Source organism: Babylonia areolata, chromosome 12, assembly GCF_041734735.1.
Source record: "Babylonia areolata isolate BAREFJ2019XMU chromosome 12, ASM4173473v1, whole genome shotgun sequence".
In the NCBI taxonomy this organism is placed as follows: Eukaryota; Metazoa; Mollusca; class Gastropoda; order Neogastropoda; family Buccinidae; genus Babylonia; species Babylonia areolata.
This window is the reverse complement of record NC_134887.1, coordinates 22,901,645-22,925,339: the sequence shown is the minus strand read 5'-3', so window position 1 is coordinate 22,925,339 and position 23,695 is coordinate 22,901,645. Positions and strand designations below refer to the sequence as shown.

General features: G+C 46.1%; 1 protein-coding gene across 12 annotated transcripts in view; it reads left to right on the top strand.

Annotated features, from left to right (window-relative positions):
* Positions 1 to 23,695, top strand: part of LOC143288455 (neurofibromin-like) — a 278,699-nt gene that overhangs the window by 39,254 nt on the left and 215,750 nt on the right. For 10 of the 12 annotated variants that reach the window (XM_076596958.1, XM_076596968.1, XM_076596963.1 and 7 more), the window contains exons 10-15: positions 2 to 67; positions 441 to 620; positions 1,330 to 1,542; positions 5,015 to 5,149; positions 8,759 to 8,881; positions 9,187 to 9,300. In XM_076596958.1, the coding sequence (XP_076453073.1) occupies positions 2 to 67; positions 441 to 620; positions 1,330 to 1,542; positions 5,015 to 5,149; positions 8,759 to 8,881; positions 9,187 to 9,300 (831 nt within the window). Of the gene's footprint in view, position 1; positions 68 to 440; positions 621 to 1,329; positions 1,543 to 5,014; positions 5,150 to 7,819; positions 7,896 to 8,758; positions 8,882 to 9,186; positions 9,301 to 23,695 lie in introns of those variants that run through there. The other 2 variants (XM_076596964.1, XM_076596967.1) reach the window with 2 other exon arrangements.

Here is a 23,695-nt window from a genome sequence, read left to right as displayed (position 1 = left end):
GAAAATCCTGGAGGAGATAAACAATGCTGATACAGGTGCGCCATGCTCACAGCAGCACCTCAAAAAGGTAATGTTGCCTTTATTTCCTCCTTGCCTTTACTCATTTGGTAGGATTCTCTGTGCTGCCAACATGAGTCTGGTGTGCAGAACAGTCCAGTGTTTGGTTCACATGTATACTACGCAAAGAATTAATGATCACAAAGATATTGATTTTGTTTTTACATTGACTCATGATTCCTGTGGTGATAATGAGATAACAAATTGCGTTAATGAAAACAGCTGTCAGAGTTATATTACCAACAGAGTACATCTGCATAAATTATTGGTGATACACACACCTTCTTCTCTGTTAACAATACAGAAAATCTGCTTATCTGTGAGATAGACTGGCTCTTATGAAATTCAGTTTGATGGTTTGCAAACGGGTTTAATGTTAACAGAAATCATTCATCGATGAAGTGAAGAAAGCCATTTCCAGTCATCACAGTGGAAACAAGAATCTGACCGAAGGGGCTGCTGTCACATGTGTGCGTCTGTGTAAAGCATCCACCTACATCAACATCAAGGACCGTCTGAATGTGCTCTTCACACTTGTACAGTCTGTCATACAGGACTTGAAGGTACCTCTTTCATTCATGTTTTCATTCCACATATCCTACTTTTTTATTTGTTTGAATGTGACCTGATAAGTTTGAAATGACATGTGTGTGTTTAATTGTTCATATCTGGATATTGTCTTTGTGTACATATACACATATATGTGTGTTTTTTTCATGTGCAGACATATGTTATCATGCACTGGTGTTTATGTTTTGTTTTGTGTGAGGAACTTAGAGCCCATTATGTGGGGAGTTTGCACCATATAAGTACTATCTATAATTATTATTATTATTAGTTATGCAGTATCAAACACATGTCCAGTCAAATACACAGTTGTGTGTACCACTGTAGAAACCATATTATGTAGGTGCAGTTATAGATGGATACAGTTGCTCATTCACATACCTGATTTCATTCACAGATCTGTTTGAATATACATATTCTCAAGACAATGCTCCTAACAGATAAATATACATCATCTCGCAGATATGTGCACAGACAGTCCCACACGCTCACTCATACACACACACACACACATACAGTCACAAACACACACACACACACACACACACACACACATAATTACAAATTCATTCCTTGCTCATATGAGAAAAACAAAACAGTGGTGGGGCTGATATAGTGTCAGAAACGTACTGATTGTGATAGTATATAGAAAACACCAAGGGCTTCAGGAAAGAGATGGCTAGCTGTGCTGTGTTGTGCCTCCAGACACTGCTGTTCAACCCCCCTCCCAACAGCAAGACCTTCTCCAAGGTTTGGGGTCTGGTGGGTCAGGACCTGGACCTGTACGTTGACTGCTTTGTGTCGTGTTTCCGCATTACCCCGCACAACAATGATGTTCTCAAGGTGTGTCTCAACAGCCACTCCCCGCCTATGTACCACCTGGTGCTGGTCACCGCGCTCCACAGGATTATCACTCAGGTGGGCGCTCTCTCTCTCTCTCTCTCTCTCTCTCTCTCTCTCTCTCTTTCCCTCTCTAGAGCTTCACAACTAATGACATTAAACATTTCAGTGTTCAGTGTTCCAGTGTTCTCTCTAGGTTTTACAGAAGATTGATAGAATATGGTGATGCAGTAATACACATTTCTGACAAGTTAAACTAAACTAGGAGCTGGTCTTACAGGTATTGACATTGATGCATTTTGACATTATCTTTGTGATTCATGCACTGGTATGTTAACTGTCAATCTGCACATTTTGTATGTGCCTTAGTTATAAATTGTTGTCATAAAAGGTGGTACTGATTTCTATTGAATGTGAAATATTGTTTCTTTTCATGTGTTAAATGTGGACTGCAAATGCAAAAAGGGCCTTTCAGTCTTAAAAGCAATGGCAACCAAAGGAATTGAACAACGCCACCTCTTCCTGCTATACCAATCACTCGTCCTCAGTGTGATCGACTACGGACTTGGGCTAACAACACCGTCTCAAAGCAACCTCCTAAAATTAGAAAGAGTCCAAAATGAAGCTATGAGGCTGATCCTTGGAACAACAAAAGACACGCCCACAGAAACCATGCGATACCTGCTTGACCTTCCTTCAGTGCAGGCCAGAAACAAGTTAGAACAGGTCAAGACCTACTTCAAAGCATTAGAAAACCCTCAAAACCCACTGCATGACGCAGTCAAAGAACCAAAAGGCAGCCGTCTAGGACGAGGAAGATCATGGATGGGGCAAGCAGAAGACACAATCCAGCTAGTATGCCGACTTCAAGACCTGAAAGAAACAAAAGAATGGGAGAAAAACCCCGAAAACCTCAACCATCTATTCAACACAGTCATTTCACCCACTCTAGGAAGACATTGTCGGGAATGGCCAGAGGGCAAAACTGATGCGGAAGTGAAGCTGCTTATAGAAGAAAACAGTAAAGAAGAGGACATCATCATATACACAGATGGCTCAGTCACCAAAGACCAGTCTGGCTGGGGATTCACTGCGAAACAAAATGGAAAAACAATTTGGGAAGAGAATGCTGCCTACAAAGTCACAACCTCCAGCCTAACGATGGAAGTTGAAGCTGTGACACATGCCCTCCAGTGGCTATCGTCCTTCCATACGCCCGGAAACCAACATGCCATGATTCTAACCGACTCAATGAACCTCATACAGAAAATTGAAAACGGAATGGGAAGCCCAGAGTGGCATAACGCAATGCGCAACTTTCAGATTAAAAAACTCACATGGTCATACTGCCCGGGACATGCAGGTGTTAAGGGAAATGAGCGAGCTGACAGACTTGCTGGTAACGCAACACCAACGAGCGGCCTACATCTAGGAAAATCGGAAATCCTCAGAAAAGTCAAAGAATACCAAAAAGAACAGGTACAAGGCCATCACACCATCGATCGCCTCAAAGAAATAGAAGCAGAGAGAGGGAGCGGCCGCAAATCTAACATGAAAGGTAGAGCACGATGCTTTGCAAATCAAACAAATATCGGCATCATTTCCAAACCAACATTGCGCAAATTTCTTCAAAACGGAACAGAGTCTCTGTGGGCCTTTCCAAACACAATAGACCGAGCAACACACTAGACGCCACGTTCTTGGCATCAGAGATCTTTTCCCATCCCTCTTGCGGCCAGTCAGTGGCGGCTGTGTGTGTTTGTGTGTATGTGTGCTTTTGAGTGCGTTTGTGAATGCGCGAGAGTGAAACTGTACACAAGTGTCAGGAGAGATATGTGTACGTGTGTGTGTGTGTGTGTGTGTGTGTGTGTGTGAGGGGAGGTGGGAGTGCGGGGGGAGGTGGGGTAGAGGATGAGGTATGTGAGTGTATGCATGCCTACACTGTGGGAGCAACAGGATATTGGAACGTGTATATATATATATATATATATATATATATATATATATATATATATATATCTTTGTATGTACGTGTGTGGAGTTGGGGGTGGGAGATATGGGCGTATGTGTGTGTGCTTGTACAAGTAAGTGTTCATCTCTGTGAGTGTGTGTTTGTGTGTGTGTGTGTGTGCCGTGGAAGCTGCGATACGTAGACTAGAAATGAGTGTGTGGAGGAGGGGGTAGAGGAGGTGCAAGGTAATGTGTGTGTGTGTGTGTGTGTGTGTGTTGGAGCTCATGTACGTTTATATGTATTTGACTGTGCTTTCATATGTGCTTGTACAAGTAAGTGTTCATCTCTGTGAGTGTGTGTTTGTGTTTGTGTGTGTGTGTGTGTGTGCCGTGGAAGCTGCGATACTTAGACTAGAAATAAGTGTGTGGAGGAGGGGGGTAGAGGAGGTGCACGGTAATGCGTGTGTGTGTGTGTGTGTTGGAGCTCATGTACGTTTATATGTATTTGACTGTGCTTTCATATATGTGAAACTGCATGTCTGGTGCATTTCTGTTATGCATGTGTGGGTGTATGTGTGAATGTGTGTCTTCATTTTTTACATTTATTTGCTTATTTATCACCATTGTTGTCTTATCTATTTATTTATTTATGTTTTATTATTATCATTTTATTAGTATTACTAATATTATTACTACTACCTTTTTCTATATTATAATTATTATTTATTTATTTATTTATTTATTTATTTATGCAAGCTTATCTATTATTTATTCCCCCGTTTTTTTTTTGTTTTTTTTTTTTTTTTGTTTTTTTTTTTTTTGTGTGTGTGGTTGTGTGTGGTTTTTTTTTTTTTTTTTTTTTTTTTTTTTTTTCCCAAGGCCTGACTAAGCGCGTTGGGTTACGCTGCTGGTCAGGCATCTGCTTGGCAGATGTGGTGTAGCGTATATGGTTTTGTCCGAACGCAGTGACGCCTCCTTGAGCTACTGAAACTGAAACTGAAACTGCGCCATATTGACTGAGCAGAAAATAAATTTGTTTTCGGGGGGGGGTATAAATACAGCCTCAAGTAAATGAAACAAGAAAGACTGTAGCACAACACTTCAACCAAAAAGAATTATCTGATGGTAATGAAGTATTAGATATATTGTACTGAATGAGACACGGACTGAAATATGAGACTTTGCTGATTTTGGAGTGAAACTCTCAGGGTATAGTTTTCTTCCTTTTTTTTCAAGGTTTAAAAAAAAAAAAAAATTATTCAAAGGATTGCAGATATAAATTTTAATTTGTACATTGTATTACAACAATATAATGCTCTGAATATTAATTATTCCACGTCAACCTTGATACAGGTAGGACAATAAAGATTCATCCAAACATTGATCCATGTGATGACATTGTTTTTTGTTCTTGGTGGTGGCAGTGGTGCACTGGAATTACTGCTTCATATGCAAGGCAGTATGTTGACAACTATGTTGCATCCCTCTGTCAGACAAATGATAGAAGATTTAAGAGACAGAAGAATCGGGACAAAACAGTTTTGGAATGGGTTTTGTGCAGCTGGTTGTTATTGTGTCTAGCTCGCTGTCTGTGTTTCAGCCGCGGTTGGAGTGGTGGCCGGACATCAGCTTGATCTATGGGAAGGCAGGGGAGCTGCGCAACATGTTCACGGACACCGTCAATAAGGTGACACAGGGTTTCTCCTCGCACAACTGCCCCAAGGTCAGTTCGGGGGTAAGTGTTGTGGTGGTGGTGCACGCTTCTTCTGGCCACCTCTTGTGTCAGCACTCTGCTATCTGTCAGTGTATGCTTGGGGCAGGTTGGTGTTGTGCTGTCCACCTCACACCCTGCAGCAACTAGGCTCTCTGTCAGTGTAGGAGGATATGTGGGTGGTATTGATTACAGAATACGAATTGAGTAGGAAAAATTGCCATTGAGGAATGTAGTATTGGGCTTTTGTTCGTCTTGTGTTTTTGTAAACTTGTGGGGAAAGTTCTACAGCAGAAGGGGAAAAAAGTTGAAACTCATGTTGGTCTGAAATTCAAGCTTTCATTTCCTGTTAAACATTTTGTTTGGACTATAAGGCATTTTAAAATAATGTACCTTTTTGTGGAGAGGAGGGACTAGAGGTGGAGGATGTAGACTTTTGATTTTTACAAGATTCTCATGCAAAAATCATTAAAACGGTTCAAAGTCATCTTCAGAATCAGCATTCAGATTATGCTTAAACTCTCAGCAATCATCAAACTCATCTTGCAACTTTAAAAATTCACAACTTTGTCAAAATTCAAGCAAATCGGACTCTGAAAAGTGCAAAATGCATGGCAGGAAGTGCCGAAAACGAGGCTGTGAATCTCGTGCAAGTCTCGTTTATGTAAACAAGGACTGCATCCATAGTAAGCACATGATTAGACGACGGTACTGGGCGGGGGCGGGTGTTACACTGCAAGCCGACATTGGGCGAGTTAGGTGTATAATGGTTAACAATGAAAGTGCCAAGTAACATCACTCAGTGCTTACACCTCCGGTACCGTCCCTTTACAGTGAATGTTATGACCTGCCAGTCTTGGCGGTTTTCTGTCCTTTCTCAAGGCCTACAGTGAGTTCACAGTAACATCATGAACTTTCTTGCTGTCTACACAGCATTCTAAGAAGACGAGAACACAGTTTCTGCAGTCCTCTGTGCTGGATGCATTGTACACCTTTCACACAGTAAATTTGTTAAAGATATATATTACATTGTGCAGCATACAGTAGTCATTAACATTTTCAGAATGGTGATTACATGAGTTTTTTGCATGAGGGAAGAACCAAGTGTATTGAACCACAACTATCCTGACCCTTTTGCTAGCTTTAGTCTCACGAGACCTGAAGTCCCTCAGAAGGTTTGTGTTGTGGTTAGCTTGGTCCTCAGTTTTTGCAGTCTGCCTTTCAAGAGACCATTCCCTCACTAGATGGGCTATTGCTGGCTCTTTTGTTTCAATGACTCGCCTGTCTTTTTTGGCAGCCAGAGCAGTGTTACTTTGGAAACTGTTGGACACATCCACTTCACATGTGAACAACTCTCCTTCCATCAGGCTGACAATGATTGTGTTTGATGCTCCCAACAAAATTTGCTTTCATTAGCTTTTACTGAGTTTTAGGGTGCGTTTTTCTGCAGAAGGGTGTGTGCACAGCCTCCAGGATCAAGGCATCATTTGTCAGGTGTACTGGTGTCATGGTCATTGGTTCACTGCTCCTTGATCCACCACTTTTGAAGCTTCAGTCCACTGGTGTAGTGAAGGTCTTCTGTACCTTTTGTTTGAGAGGCTGTCCTTTCCCCCAGGTACAGAGGAGTACTTTCCATGAAGAGGCATTGTTGGCTTTTCTTGCACTGTCACATGTATTCTCACTTGGGAGTTATGTCTCCTGGTAGGGTTTGTACTTTATGGGACTGGGCACAGTGGTCATTCTGGGTTAGTTATCCTGCTCATTTTATGTTTTGGTAATGAGGGGCCAACCCCCAGTGTCAAGTTGCTATTCTTATGTGATATGCCCTAGATTGGATATTATCTCCCTTTTACTTATTATGTTATTATTATTTGTCCACTGTTTTTAGTCGCATTAGTTTTCTTTTCATTATTTTATTCATGTTTGGGTGTCACAACACACATCATCACGGATGATACATGGTGGAGGGAGTAGTGAATGAAGGCCCTGACACTTTTATTTTTACCTCAGACATGGGGACATGACACAGACAGGGCTACAAGTTATTTAAAGTATATAATCCTTTTTAAAAAAAATCCTTTTTATCCTGTAAATTCAAAAGACGCAGTGTCTGAACTTCATGAGCTGCTTACATGTTTATGACTGTTTATTTATTCACATTTATTCATCCAGGAAACAAATAAAGATAATTCATTGTAGCTTTATCCAAGGAAAACTATTTTCAAGAAACTGATTTACAACAGACCCTTGTAGTCATTTCATTACATTTTGATTCATTTTGCAGGGTTATGTCACTGTAGTTTTCCAGGATTTGCTATGTTTGTTTCACTGTTTGATGTGTTTTACTTTTTTTGATGGTAGTGGTATAACATGGGGAATTTGTTGCCAGTATACTGATGAGTTATTTTAAACTGAAGATGGTTGATCTCTTTTAGTTTCTCTTTTATTTATTTGTTTTCTTGTCCCCTTGAATAGAGAGTGGGCATGCAAGATTACAAATCAAGGACATGTAATGTTTCTTTCCAGTGTCTGTTTTGTGTTTGTCCTACAGGAAAGAATAGAAAGGTGTTTGATTTTTAAATGAATGCATTTAATCGTTAATTTTACACTGTTTTTGTGCTAGCTGTTGTCATTCCCTTTACAACACATTTTGGTTTCTGATTGTTTATTTTATTTTGTTTATTTTGTTTTCAGAGTGTTCAGCATGCGTATGCTGCCAGTCATTACATTTGCAACAGAGTGGCCACTTCTTGTAACTTCAACATGAAGTGTAAACATCTTAATAAAAAACCTAATTTATGATTTTGTTTATGTGTTATGTATAAGTAAGTTAGTTTTTCAGTTTACTCACAGCAGATAATGTGAAAATCGTGATCAAAAACAGAGTGTGTGTTGAGGAATGGATGGCTAGGCAGAGAGTGGGGGGGAAATGTAGGCACAGTAGAGACAGAAAATAAATGGACAAACATTAGTTTCTCTTTCCCATTTTATGAGAAACCATTAGTGGGTAATGCTGTCTGAGCCTATTAAACATTTGTTCCACCTAAGCATGCCTGACAGTGCCTAACAATTTTTATTGTGCGTGTACACACACACACACACACACACACACACACACATAACGTACACACACACACACAATGCCTTCTAAATCTAAAGGTATATGAAAAGAAAACAAAGATTAAGTGATGCATAAATAAGTTCCATAATTATTATGAATGAATAACTCATATATATTCTTCATCTTAAAGAATACATGCAGCCACATATACAAACACACACACATGCACACATGCATGTACGCGCGCACGCACACACTCACACACACACACACACACACTGATATGCATGAATAAAAAAAATTAAATAAAAATTTAAAAAAAGAACAGAACACTAACACTCAAACATGCATACAATTATGTTACATTGTTCAGAAGTATGTATTTATAAGATGTATCACGTTATATTCATTTAGAATGGGCAGAAATGGTAAAGTATCATTTGAATGTAGACTTTTTCTTTGTTGATAATAGTGTTTGATTTAAGAAATCGGTAATTGTTAATTACAGATCATCAATAGGCAACCAGTATAATTGGGAGTGGTGCACTTACATTGGCAACGTATATTTTCAGACGCTGTCAAAAATGACAACAACGCTGAAACTGTCACGGCCAGATGAGACTCTGAGCACATACAAGTACATCCTGCTTTGGCTGGTGAAGCTGATCATCGCCGATCCACACCTCATGCTGCACGTAATGCTGCACAGGCACATGGACAAACACACACACACACACACACACAAATACACACACACACCTCTGTCTAATGTGTTTGAAGTTAAGTTGAAACTGCTGATGTCTTAGTTGATGGTTGTTTTGGATCTGTGTGAGTGAGTGTTCATGTGTGTGTGTGTCATGAAAATTTAGTGTATGTATGTATGACAAAACAAAACCAGTCAATCTCTCACCTTACATCAAATTGAGTGAGTGTGTGTGTGTGTGGTTGTATGTCTGTTATGCACATGTATGTGTATACAAGTGTGTGTGTGTGTGCACAGAATCAAGGGAAACCTGGTCATGAGATCCAGCGCAGCACCTTGGAACTTATCACCAGCCTGGTGTCCCTGGTCCACCAGCAGATGATGCCTGATGTGGCTCAGAAAGCCATGGAGGTGGGGACCCTCCTGTCTGTCTGTCCACTTCTTTCACCACCCTCTTTGTCTATGGAGCAGACTCATTTGCAGTGATCAGAATTGGAAGTGAAGGGATGTAACTCCGGATCCTATGACTGTGGGAATAATTTGGTTAATTGTTGGTTTTAAAAGAATCACTGACTGGAATTTTCAGGTTCACTTTGGTGTATGCCAGTTTTTCAGATTGTCCAGCATACACACTGTCATACTTTAAGGTTGATCAGCATGCACTGTCATGCTGTAATGTTGACCAAATCACTGTCATGCTGTAATGTTGACCAAATCACTGTTGACCAAATCACTGTCATGCTGTAATGTTGACCAAATCACTGTCATGTTGTAATATTGACCAGCATGCTCTGTCGTGCTGTAAGATCGATCAACGTGCACTGTTATGCTGTAATGTTGACCAGCATGCACTGCCATTAGGTAGGACCACAGGCCAAGCTGGCCGAGAAAGCGTGACCAAAACTGACAAAACTGCCGATTTTTCCATAATAATTTTACAGTGAGAAACATGTATTTAATAATAAAAAATTATGTAGTAAAAAGTTTGACTCTTCATCTTCACATTTCTTGTGTTGATTTGCTTGAAAGATCGATATATGAGAAGTTATGGAGCGTTAAACATGATTGCGAAAAGTCGGATCGCAACGTCGCCGGCGCCTCACACAGCCTAAGGCCAGCCGGTCGAAGTTTGCACATCTTCTGTTCACTCTCCGTTCGCCAGTCATATAACTCGGTCAACCTATTAATAGTGCATACCACTGGAAAGATGAAACCACGCGCTAACCAATGGTGCAAGGTAAATTTCGATAAAGTTTCAATTTAATTACACATACTTAACCGTGACCCACTAGTGCAGACTCCGGCAGGGGTCTGACATTCCTGTCCTGTGCAAACTACTATCCGCCTATGCAGAGAAAACGAAAGTAGCTACGGCCGATAACCTCCCAGAAGTAGGTAACCTCCCCTTTGCCCCCCCGACTAGCGCCCCCTTTTTCCGGCAGCCATCATGACTCCTCTTCCTGTGCTCTTCATACGGCTAGGATTTTTCGTATTTTCTGTCTGTCTGTTGATTCTCTGGCGTTCTTGTTTTTTGTCAAATTATGTCTCCAACCAGGTCACATAATTATATAGCTCGATTGGGCGATGGGGCTAAAATTAAGGCGCGATCGCAGTCGATTCGCTGACACTCTAGGCCCTCTACTCCTGGTCCTCTCAACAACGCCAACCCACCGCCTCCTCCACTTCCTTCGCTCCCTCCAGTCGACTCCAGACCTCCACCACCTCCTACACCTCCTCCGGTGGCTTCTAGAGGTTTGTTGCCCCACACTCAGGTCAGTGCTGCCTTTAATGCCATTTTTATCGATCCGCGAACGCACTTGACGTGATCCGCGTTTTCTCGGCCCTGCCCGTCGGCAGTGCATGAGTCGACCTCCTCTGTCTCTTTACCCATACCCACAGTTGCACCAATGGAATGTGCCACAATCCCTTTGGGGAAATAACACCATATGCTTGCTTTGGATCCGCATGATAGACAGGGCCCTATATGCAATGCGTCCGTGGTGGCGGCCATGACATCGGATCATGCAACCCCCACGCGGCATGCCTTGACCGTCTCGGATCCAGTGGCAACCGAGGCGCGTAGGGATGCCCTCTCCATACATAGGCAGGAAGGTGGACCACTAGGGGACACGCTTGCCCATACGCATGCACCCTCCCCTTGTCCGGAGCGCCCGATCCAAGGGAGGCAACCCCTGCTTCGGCACCCTTGCCTGTGACCATCGCAGTTATTTCCCTTGCACCAACACTGCTCCTTGCCTACAGTGCGGGTGCATGCACAGTCCCACCAAGCTATGCGGTGATGACCCCATCTGGCACACCGCTGGTTGCTGCTGTTTCCCATCCACTAATGGCGTCTCAACACGCTGCTCAACCAAACAACCAGCAACTCATTACTAACTTGCTGCAGCAGTTATGCACCACTCTGCTTCCCGGTGCCACACTTTGCGCCTGCACCGCCCCTTGCCCACAGAGCAGGTAGGTGCACAGCCCATTGAACTTCGGCAGTTCTGGTTTCTTCTGCCCTATCGCCTAACTCTGCTGTTACCCAGACTAATATTGGCACTTCCATGTCGGAGTGCCTCTTGATAACTTGATCCTGCCACTCGGCAGTGCTCGGGCCGATCTTGCCTATCCCTTCTCCCGGGGGGGTCACTACCTTGTCGTGGTCGGGAGGCTTAGTGGCCAGTGTTCGAGCGAGCTATGTCGGCGGGGGCATCAGTACTTCTTGGGGTTTGCTGTCCTGGTCCCAGGTCTTAATTGACAGCCTACATAGCCATCGTAGCTGTTCGGGGTGAACAAGTGGTGGTTTTTGTACTGATGCCCCTGATAGGGCTTCCCATGCCGAACAGGTCGTGAGTGAGGCCCAAACTAAAAGTGACCCGCTGTCCCTTTCGCCATTCTCTGTTCTTCTTTTTACCGCCTCTTTTCTGTCCTCAGCTCCCCATCAAGCCGCCTTTTCCACATTCTTTTTTCTCTGCGGCCTTTTTCAGGCCCGCTGTGTTTGCCGTGCGGCGCAACCTGTGATGGAGGGGAATGAGATCCTGGGGATTGAGAGAGCACGCTGCTCTCAACACATCCCTTTGGCTCGGACCTCTCCTAAGACAGGCGGCACACATTGGCCCGTGTGTGTCAATCGGCTACCCCTTCGTGGGGCTGGGTCAAGACTAGCAGTTTAGAGGCTGGCGAAGATAACCCCCGTAGTGCTCGGTTCTCTGTCCCCGGGAGCTGGGCATGATCGGGGGGGAACATGTTGGAGCTAAGCTGTTGGTCGTATATCCCTCCCGAAACCTGGAAGGGGCCAAGCTGGTGTTCCCTTGACCCTGGCCCCTAAGTTGGACCCCATGGTGGGTGGGTAAGGGAGGGATGAATATACAATTATTTAAACATGAATTCCAAACAACTACACCCCCCTAAACTCGGAAAAAGAAGAAGACAAGGAACAGACGATTTGCACTCAGATTCGGAGGTCGTTGAGACCTCTGGATTTTGGCCGTCGTGGCTTGTGATGGAGGGCGCTGATGACGACAAGCCCTTGTCAGCTCTCAGCCCCTTCGCTATCCAGAAGGGCTTCCAGTGTCTGGCGGGATCGCTGAAATCCATCAAGAGGCTGAGGAGCGGAGCGTTTTTGGTGGAGACAGAGTCTAAAAGGCAGACACAGCTTCTACTCAAGGCGACCACTTTTGTGGATAGGGCGGAGAGGGTTTCCCCTCACAAAGGTCTCAACTGCTCAAAAGGGGTCATCAGATGCCCGGAATTGAGAGGAGTGTCTGAAGCTGAGATCAAGAGCGAGCTGTCCTCTCAGGGAGTGACCGACGTCTACAGGGTGACAGTGAAGAAGGGGTTGGACAGAGTCCCGACCAACACATTTTTCCTCACCTTCTGCTGCCCGAATGTCCCCAAGGACATTCGAGTCGGATACCTGATGGTGAGTGTAGGCTTGTATGTGCCGTCCCCTCTAAGATGTTTCAAATGCCAGAAATTTGGACACGTGCGGGACCGATGCAAGGAGGAAGAGGCGTGTGGCACCTGTTCAAAGGCGGCGCACCAGGGCGATTGCGTCAGTGCAGCCCGTTGTGCGAACTGCGGAGGCGGCCACCCGTCCTCATCGAAAGACTGCCCCACCTGGAGAAAGGAAGAGGAAATCCAGAAGGTGAAGACCGAAAAAAAGATATCCTTCTTTGAGGCAAAGAAACGGGTGGAGGCCGCGTCGCCTAAGGCGTCGTATGCCTCTGTCGTCAGACCCAGGATGGTGGACGTCGCGGTCCAGACGACGTCCACAGGGACGCAGACGGACGACTTAACCGCCTTGTTAGAACCGTTGGCCTTGGGTGGAGATGCCGTGTCCACCCCTTCCCATCCTGTGCGGCAGTCCTCAGGGGCTGCTGGGCGGGAGAGAAAAGCCTCGGGCGGAGGCACGTTGTCCGCCTCCCGCCCCACCCCACCCCCTGGCACCCCTCGCCCCGCCTCTCGTCTGCCTGGCCCTCGGGCTGGCGGAAGTGGCTGGAAACCCCCCATACCTCCAAAACTCAAGGAGGGGAGGGTTGCGGCCTCGGCGGGATCGGGACGGGCCGAGGTGGTGGATATTCCGACTCGGTCGGAATTGGAAAAATTTATTTCGAAAAATAAATATTCCATCCTGGCGGACCTTGAGCCACCACAAGCACAGGAGCAGGGGGTAGCGATGGAATAGGCTGCTGCTTTATTTTTTTAACCTTTTTTAATGGCAGTGATCCACTGGAACATCCGGGGGTTCCACGCCAATTTTCAGGAACTCCAGCTGCTTTGTCGTGCTTTGAAACCTTCAGTGCTGGCGCTGCAGGAGACTCTGCAAAGAGATGGCAAGGTTTTATCTCTCTCTGGTTTTAACTCCGTTTTTAAACCCGCTCAACCGAAGCAAGAGGGATTGACGGGAGGTGTCGCTCTTTTTATTCGCAAGTCCCTTTTATACAGTACAGTTCTTTTAAGCACCCCTTTACAGGCGGTAGCAGTGAGAGTCACGCTTGAGAAAACCATCACTGTCTGCTCTCTCTACCTTCCTCCTTCCGTCCGCGTTCTGAGGCAGGACCTCATGAACCTGGTCGACCAGCTCCCACGTCCGTTTTTACTGTTGGGCAACTTCAATGGACACTCCCCGCTCTGGGGAAGTGAGATGACATCAGCCCGAGGTCTTCTCTTGGAAAACCTTCTTTCCGACATGGACTTGTGCTGTCTTAACAACAAGTCTCCCACTTACCTGCATCTGTCCTCTGGAAAGCTCTCGTGTTTAGATCTGTCGGTCTGCGATCCATCGTTGGTCCTGGACTACGAGTGGAAAGTGCACGATGATCTGCACGGGAGTGACCACTTTCCTGTCGTCCTCTGCCCCACAGATGGAGAAGGTGACTCTCTGCCTGACCGCCTGTATTACGACAAAGCAGACTGGAGTTTTTTTACCACCAAGATAAGAGCGGAGCTGCAGGAAGAAACAGTACTGAAAAGCAAGGACCCTGCTGACACTCTGACTCGGATCGTTTTAGATTGCGCCAAAGCAGCAGTCCCATCGTCTACCTCCAAGCCTCAGGTCCCTAGAACGCCCTGGTTCAACGCGGAATGTCGGGAGGCCCGCAAGTCTCGGAAGAGAGCGCAGCGACGCGTCTTTCAGAGACCGGAGACCGATAGCGTTCGAACCCATCAACAGCTGAGGGCGAAAGCCAGGTATGTTTTTAAAAAGAGCCAGAGGAAGTCATGGAGAGATTTTTGCTCTTCCTTAACCTCCAACACACCCAAGAAGAAAGTGTGGAGGGTTTTAAAAAGAATTAAGGGCAAAAACGTATGCCCGACTTTTCACCATCTTAAACTCTCAGACGCTCTGGTCACAGAGAAGAAAGCAGTTGCCAATTTGCTTGCCTCCACAATAGAACAGAACTCGAGATCTGCTAACAAATCTGCTCGCTTTCTTAAAACCAAAAACCTGTCAGAAAAAACACCATGTAACTTCTTTTCCGACAACACAGAGAATTACAACCTTCCTTTCACAATGAACGAACTTAAATCTGCCCTTCAGACCTGTACGGATTCCTGTCCAGGAATGGACGAGGTCCATTATAAAGTCTTAAAGCACCTTCCCCAATCCTGTCTGGACACCCTGCTTAAAGTTTATAACCACATCTGGGTCACAGGCTTTTTTCCACCCTCCTGGCGGAAAGCCCTCATAATCCTGCTGCCGAAACCGGGAAAAGACCCCTCGAACCCCTCCAACTACCGCCCAGTTGCACTGACCAGCTGCATTTGCAAACTGATGGAGAAGATGGTCAACGGTAGACTGATGTGGAAACTAGAGACCGACGGCCTTCTGGCGAAAGAACAGTGCGGTTTCCGCAAGCATCGCTCTACCGTTGACCATCTGGTCCGTCTGGAAACCACTGTAAGAAATGCCTTCGTAAACAAACAAACATGCGGTGGCCATATTTTTTGACTTGGAGAAAGCTTACGATACCACGTGGAAATTTGGTATTCTCTCGGACTTGCACAAGCTCGGCTTCCGAGGACACCTGCCTCAGTTCATCCACAATTTTTTACAAGACAGACAATTCCAGGTGAGACTCGGCACCACCCTGTCCGACATTCACGAGCAGGAGCTGGGTGTCCCGCAAGGGAGCATCCTGTCGCCGGCTCTTTTCAGCATCAAAATTAATGACATCGTTCAGTCCGTTCAGAAGGGATCGGACAGCTCGCTGTTCGTGGACGATTTTGCCTTATATGCAACCGGCAGCACGTACGCCAGCATCCAGCGACGGCTTCAGCTCTGCGTCAACAAAATCCAGTGTTGGGCAGAGGAGAATGGCTTCACATTTTCGTCCTCCAAAACTGAATGCATCCATTTTCATAATTTTCGCCAGTTCTATCCGGACCCTGAAATCCGTCTGGGAACATCCACCATCCTGGCGGTCAAGGAAGCCAGATTCTTAGGGGTCGTCTTTGATCAGAAGCTGAACTTCCTCAGCCATATTAAACAGCTGAAAATATCTTGCCTAAAAGCCCTGAACATCATCCGAGTTGTGGCACACACGAACTGGGGTGCTGATAAGAGAACTCTCTTGCACCTCTACAGAGCCCTGGTCTGGTCCAAACTGGATTATGGAAGTGTAGTATACGGCTCGGCCAGACCGTCCTACCTGAAACTGTTGGACCCTGTACACCACCAAGGGCTCCGACTCAGCTTAGGTGCTTTCCGCACCACCCCTGTGCACAGCCTGTACGCAGAGGCGGGGGAACCGCCTCTTTCCAACCGCAGACTGAAACTGACCCTGAATTATCATTTGAAATTGTTCTCTGAACCTACAAACCCTGCTTACGACACTGTATTCAACAACCCTTTCGATAAGAAATTTACAGACAACCCAAACTGCATACCTCCTCTCGGACTCCGCATTCAGCCGCACTTAGAAAAGGCCGATCTGGATGTCGGTGGCATCTCGGATTTCTCTAAGTTCCCTGACAGCCCTCCATGGACCTTTACAACACCTGAGGTCCGATTCGATCTGGCCTTATACCGTAAGGACACCACCAGTTCTCTGGCCTACAGAACTTACTTTTCGGAACTGTGCCACAAATTCCCCACTTTTCAAAGCATCTTCACTGACGGTTCCAAGTCAGAGGACGGAGTCGCCGCATCTGCGTTCTGTCCCGCCTTTCCTGACTGGCCCTCAACGGAACACATCCTGTCTGACAGCTCGGTGTACACTGCGGAACTGACCGCACTGGTTCTGGCGGTTAAAATGGTTCTCTCTTCGAAACAAAAGAGATTCATGATCTTTTCCGACTCCTTGTCAGCCCTGGAGGCGATCGCCTGCAGGAATATCACTCATCCCAAACTGCTGGAATTTTATGAAACTTTTACTCTTGCAACAAAGAAAGGATACGAGGTTGTGTTGGCCTGGGTTCCCGGACATGTTGGCATTCGTGGTAACGAAAGGGCGGACCTGCTGGCCAGGAACGCTGTAAAGAAAGAATTGTCCAGATCCTTTGTGCCATATACAGACATGAAGCGGAAGGTGAACACCTACTTTAAGGATCTTTGGCAAGAGGAGTGGAACACCCAGACGGACAACAAGCTCTTCCAGATCCGTCCGGACCTAAAAGAGACCCTCCCTTCGGGGGTGAAGAACAGAAAGGAGGAGTCTGTGCTGTGCAGACTGCGTGCGGGGCACACTTTTTTTTTTACTCATTCTTACTTGTTGAAGGGGGAAGAGGCCCCTCGATGCATTCCCTGTGACGAGCCTCTCACCGTGAAACACGTGCTCCTTGTTTGTTGGGATCTGCATGACGTTAGACGCAGACATTACACGGCGGTTTCTTTGAAGACTTTGTTTCGTGATGTCCCTCCGTGGGCGCTGATGGACTTCTTAAAAGAAGTGAACCTTTTTAACCAGATTTGAAGGTTTTAAACTATGGAAGTTTTTTTTTTAACTTTGGAGTGGAAAGTTTGAAGTGGTGACTCGTTTTAATTGGTTGGTTTTTTTTAATCCTTGTAGTAGTTATTGACGCGGCGATAGCCTTGAAATGGCCTTAGTGGTCGGCGAGGCTCTAAGCACCATAATTTCATTTCATTTCATCTGTCCTCTGGAAAGCTCTCGTGTTTAGATCTGTCAGTCTGCGATCCATCGTTGGTCCTGGACTACGAGTGGAAAGTGCACGACGATCTGCACGGGAGTGACCACTTTCCTGTCGTCCTCCGCCCCACAGATGGAGAAGGTGACTCTCTGCCTGACCGCCTGAACTATGACAAAGCAGACGGTGGAATTTTTACCATGAAGATAAGAGCAGAGCTGCAGGAAGAAACAGTATTGAAAAGCAAGGACCCTGCTGACACTGACTCGGATCGTTTTAGATTGCGCCAAAGCAGCAGTCCCATCGTCTACCTCCAAGCCTCAGGTGCCAAGAACGCCCTGGTTCAATACTGAATGTCGGGAGGCCCGTAAGTCTCAGAAGAGAGCGCAGCGACGCGTCTTTCGGAGACCGGAGACTGATAGCGTTCGAACCCATCAACAGTTGAGGGCGAAAGCCAGGTATGTTTTTAAAAAGAGCCAGAGAAAGTCATGGAGAGATTTTTGCTCTTCCTTAACCTCCAACACACCCAAGAAGAAAGTGTGGAGGGTTTTAAAAAGAATTAAGGGCAAAAACGTATGCCCAACCTTTCATCATCTTAAACTTTCAGACGCTCTGGTCACAGAGAAGAAAGCAGTTGCCAATTAGCTTGCCTCCACAATTAAACAGAACTCGAGATCTGCTAACAAATCTGCTCGCTTTCTTAAAACCAAAAACCTGACAGAAAAAACACCCTGTAACTTCTTTTCCAACAACACAGAGAATTACAACCTTCCTTTCACAAGGAATGAACTTAAATCTGCCCTTCAGGCCTGCACGGATTCCTGTCCAGGAATGGACGAGGTCCATTATAAACTCTTGAAACATCTTCCCGAAACCTGTCTGGACACCCTGCTCAAAGTTTACAACCACATATGGATCACAGGCTTTTTTTCCACCCTCCTGGCGGAAAGCCCTCATAATCCCGGTGCCGAAACCGGGAAAAGACCCCTCGAACCCCTCCAACTACCGCCCAATAGCACTGACCAGCTGCATCTGCAAACTGATGGAGAAGATGGTCAACGGTAGACTGATGTGGAAACTAGGGACCGACGGCCTTCTGGCGAAAGAACAGTGCGGTTTCCGCAAGCATCGCTCTACCGTTGACCATCTGGTTCGTCTGGAAACCACTGTAAGAAATGCCTTTGTAAACAAACAGCATGTGGTGGCCATATTTTTTGACTTGGAGAAAGCTTACGATACCACCTGGAAATTTGGAATCCTCTCGGACCTGCACAAGCTCGGCTTCCGAGGACACCTGCCCCAGTTCATCCACAATTTTTTGCAAGACAGATAATTCTGGTGAGGGTCGGCACCACCCTGTCTGACATTCACGAGCAGGAGCTGGGTGTCCCGCAAGGGAGCATTCTGTCGCCGGCTCTCTTCAGCATCAAAATTAATGACATCGTTCAATCCGTTCAGAAGGGATCGGACAGCTCGCTGTTCGTGGACGATTTCGCCCTGTATGCAACTGGCAGCACGTATGCCAGCATCCAGCGACGGCTTCAGCTCTGCGTCAACAAAATCCAGTGTTGGGCAGAGGAGAATGGCTTCACATTTTCGTCCTCCAAAACTGAATGTATTCATTTTCATAACTTTCGCTAGTTCAATCCGGACCCTGAAATCCGTCTGGGAAGGAAGCCAAATTTTTAGGGGTCGTCTTTGATCAGAAGCTGAACTTCCTCAGCCATATTAAACAGCTGAAAATATCTTGCCAAAAAGCCCTGAACATCATTCGAGTTGTGGCACACATGGACTGGGGTGCTGATAAGAGAACTCTCTTGCACCTCTACAGAGCCCAGGTCCGGTCCAAACTAGATTCCGGAAGTGTAGTATACGGCTCGGCCAGACCGTCTTACCTGAAACTGTTGGACCCTGTACACCACCAAGGGCTCCGTCTCAGCTTAGGTGCTTTCTGCACCACCCCTGTGCACAGCCTGTACGCAGAGGCAGGGGAACCGCCTCTCTCCAACCGCAGACTGAAGCTGACCCTAAACTATTATTTGAAATTGTTTTCTGAACCTACAAACCCTGCTTACGACGCTGTATTCAACAGCCCTTTTGACAAGAAATTTAAAGACAACCCAAACTGCATCCCTCCTCTCGGACTCCGCATTCAGCCGCACTTAGAAAATGCCGATCTGGATGTCGGTGGCATCTCAGATTTCTCCAAGTTCCCCGACAGCCCTCCATGGACCTTTAGAACACCTGAGGTCCGATTCGATCTGGCCTTGTACCGTAAGGACACCACCAGTTCTCTGGCCTACAGAACTTACTTTTCGGAACTGTGCCACAAATTCCCCACTTCACTGACGGTTCCAAGTCAGAGGACGGAGTCGCTGCATCTGCGTTCTGTCCCGCCTTTCCTGACCGGCCCTCAACGGAACACATCCTGTCTGACAGCTCGGTGTACACTACGGAACTGACCGCACTGGTTCTGGCGGTAAAAATGGTTCTCTCTTCGAAACAAAAGAGATTCATGATCTTTTCCGACTCCTTGTCAGCCCTGGAGGCGATCGCCTGCAGGAATATCACTCATCCCAAACTGCTGGAATTTTATGAAGCTTTTACTCTCGCAACGAAAAAAGGATACGAGGTTGTGTTGGCCTGGGTTCCCGGACATGTTGGCATTCGTGGTAACGAAAGGGCGGACCTGCTGGCCAGGAACGCTGCAAAAAAAGAATTATCCAGATCCTTTGTACCATATACAGACATGAAGCGGAAGGTGAACACTTACGTTAAGGATCTTTGGCAAGAGGAGTGGAACTCCCAGACGGACAGCAAGCTCTTCCAGATCCGTCCAGACCTAAAAGAGACCCTTCCTTCGGGGGTGAAGAACAGAAAGGAGGAGTCTGTGCTGTGCAGACTGCGTGCGGGGCACACTTTTTTTTTTACTCATTCTTACTTGTTGAAGGGGGAAGAGGCCCCTCGATGCATTCCTGTGATGAGCCTCTCACCGTGAAACACGTGCTCCTTGACTGTTGGGATCTGCATGACGTTAGACGCAGACATTACACGGCAGTTTCTTTGAAGACTTTGTTTCGAGATGTCCCTCCGTGGGCGCTGATGGACTTCTTAAAAGAAGTGAACAGTTTTAACCAGATTTGAAGGTTTTAAACTATGGAAGGTTTTTTTAACTTTGGAGTGGAAGTGGAAAGTTTGAAGTGGTGACTCATTTTAATTGGTTGTTTTTTTTATCCTTGTAGTAGTTATTGATGTGGCGATAGCCTTGAGATGGCCTTAGTGGTCGGCGAGGCTCTAAGCACCATAATTTCATTTCATTTCATTTGCCTATCCCTTGATCCATCAACAAACAGCAGCTGAAAGTCAGTCCTCTCGCAGATGCTATTCGCGAGGTAGGACCACCGTTCAGCTACAGGGGGATGCACATCCCACGGCAAGCCAGCGGACTTGCCACCCCATAGTCCACGACGCCCATAACACTGGATTATGGTACCGTCATGCCACATGCCCCGACCGTCTCGTGTCCGATGGCGACCTATTCGGGTAGGGACGCCCAGGCCACTAAAGGACATTATATTTATTCCCCTTGCAGCCATATTCGCTTGTGTCGGTTACTGTGGCATCGAACCACAGACTCCCAGATGCAGCATGACACTCCTCTCTCTACAGCGAGGAAACGTCACACCAGGGGATATGTGCTCTAAAGACACCATCCTTTTCACCGATTATTGGCAACTCCGTATTTGTAACCTAGGCGGTTGACGCTGTAGTTACTTCCCTTCCGCCTACACAGCACGTCACTCCTGCCCCTCGTGCTGTCCACCAGTGATGTTTTTTCGGTTTCTCATTGGGTCCTGCTGCCCATTCATGGACTTTACACAACTTTGCACAGCAACTGCACCTTTCTTGCTGTTTCTCATACTATTGGCCACTGAACTTTTGGGTTCTTCATCCCTCCACACTTGCACACAGTTCTCTGCAGGCAACCAATCCTATTACCATTCTCTTCTGGTTATACACAATAACAGAAAATAAATCACAATATTTTCTTTTCTGTTCTTTTCGATTTATTATCAGAATCAACAACAACAACGACCCCCCCCAAAAAAAGATAAAAGAAAAAAAGATATCTTGCTATATTTATACACATTTCTATTTACACTTATAGATGTATACTTATCCCTCTGTATACACATGTGTGTGTGCTGACGGGATAGGTTCATACGATTTTCATATTAACATGTACAATTATATTTCTATCTCTATTCATTGACATTTATTCATTGAGATTCCCTACATAGCAATATAGGCACACTTGCACTTGCGTCATTCTGTACACAATGCCCAGAACTCTCTGCGTCTACATACTGGCACATTATTCATATGTGTATGTACATCTCTTATATATAGGTGCATACACAGATTCCTTTCCATTACTGATTATGCACACTTACCCATATGCTACACGTATGCTTATACAACCGCTTATTTCTTGTGACTCAATCTCTTGTCACTGGCATATTCCTGACATCATCACTTGAGTTGATGGAAGTTTATAATCCCTTTCCACATATATGTATTCATTTTCATAGATTCATCCCCATCTTGCTTTCGGAGGATGACTGCACTCACAGGCAAAACTGCCTCATTCATGCCTGAATGTATGCTCCTTCACATATCGGTAGTGGCTGGTCCTTAGGGACCCCCACACACTGCCTTCCCACCCACAGGGCTAAGGATGCCCTCTCTTGGTGCAAGGAAGGACAAGGCAACCCAACTCATTTGCCTACAACAATTACCCACAGGGTTAGAGATGCCCTAACCTGGTACAAGGAGGGATGAGGCAGTCCAACTTCGAGGTGCCACTCTGGACACACATGCTCTTCATTCCTTCCAAGTTTGTAAGGCATCCCTTCTTCCCCCCCTTGCCTACAACAACCCTTGGTTTGCACCACTGTGGTTGTGACAACAGCTCCACACGGGCCCTACATCCTAGCAAGCCCTCCCATGAAGGGGTGTCTGTCTTTGCCTTCCAAGTTTTAGCAGGCCCAAAAACTGCCCACTGGGCAGGAGACAATCACCCTAAGTCCATCTCTTCCACTCCTCACTAGTAGCAGAAGGCCTGGGTAATAATTGTTTTCCTCTATACTCAGGAGAAAGGCACATAGATGAGGACGGATGCGTCTCACAAAGCACAATGAACCATTCATTAGCCACAGGGGCGTGCCTTTCTGCCCACTCATACCAGCACGGCGGACACCGCATTCAAGTCCATTAGTTCGCCCCATCACCTTGCTTGAACAGAGATCCAGCATCTACGTCTCAAACAATTGGTGTTTGAAAGCTCTTTCTGCACTTGGTCTTCCCTGCCTGATCCTTTCAGCCTCAACACACAACCACTGTTGTGGTTACAGATGGGCATTCCTTCTCAAGCACTGTCTTTCCAGTGAGACACTTCCAAGTGTTTCTAGCCTAGACAGGCTATCCCATCATGGAGCCCCAGCCTTCAGTCAAGGGCCTGTCAGAGGATGACTTTGTTGTCACTTTGGAAGCAAACACCATGTCTTTCAGACACACGGTTGCACCACAAGACCCCATCAACTCCTTTCGGCTTCCTTACATTTCAGCAGAACCTGCATGGTGGACACCTTATCCCTCAAGCACACAGCAGCTGTTTCCTGATTTACCCATGCTGATTGGTGTCCTCCCAGGACCAGTATATGATAATCAGTCGTGTACGACAATGACCATCAGAACAGCAGAGGAGGCAACTGCTGTCCCAGCTATTCGGGCTGGAATTTGATTATACAATTTATAGTAGAGAGTGTTTTGCCCAAGTTGCATCCCTACTCCCTTGATCAAGAGGGCCTTAGGACTCACCACTGGGACGGATCCCAAAGGCTAGTTAGCCCCCAAGGCTACAGCACTAAGTCCCAGTGCAATTTGACTTCTAGTGTGAGAGACATAGTCCTTCATGAAAGACTAAGCTGCAAACGATTTCCCTTTGCAATTAAGAGACCACTGATAATACAGCTCTCACTTTGCTGTTGGCCATACTGTAAACGTATGTCAGATGAGTGATTTGATGTAAATGGCCAGTACAACACATCTAGAGCCACTTTTCTCCCTGCCCCCGCCCCGCTCCATTCCAGACTTAGTGCGCACCACACAGCCAGAGGCCTGTCATGGATCCGGTCCCCCTTTCTCACTAAAGAAT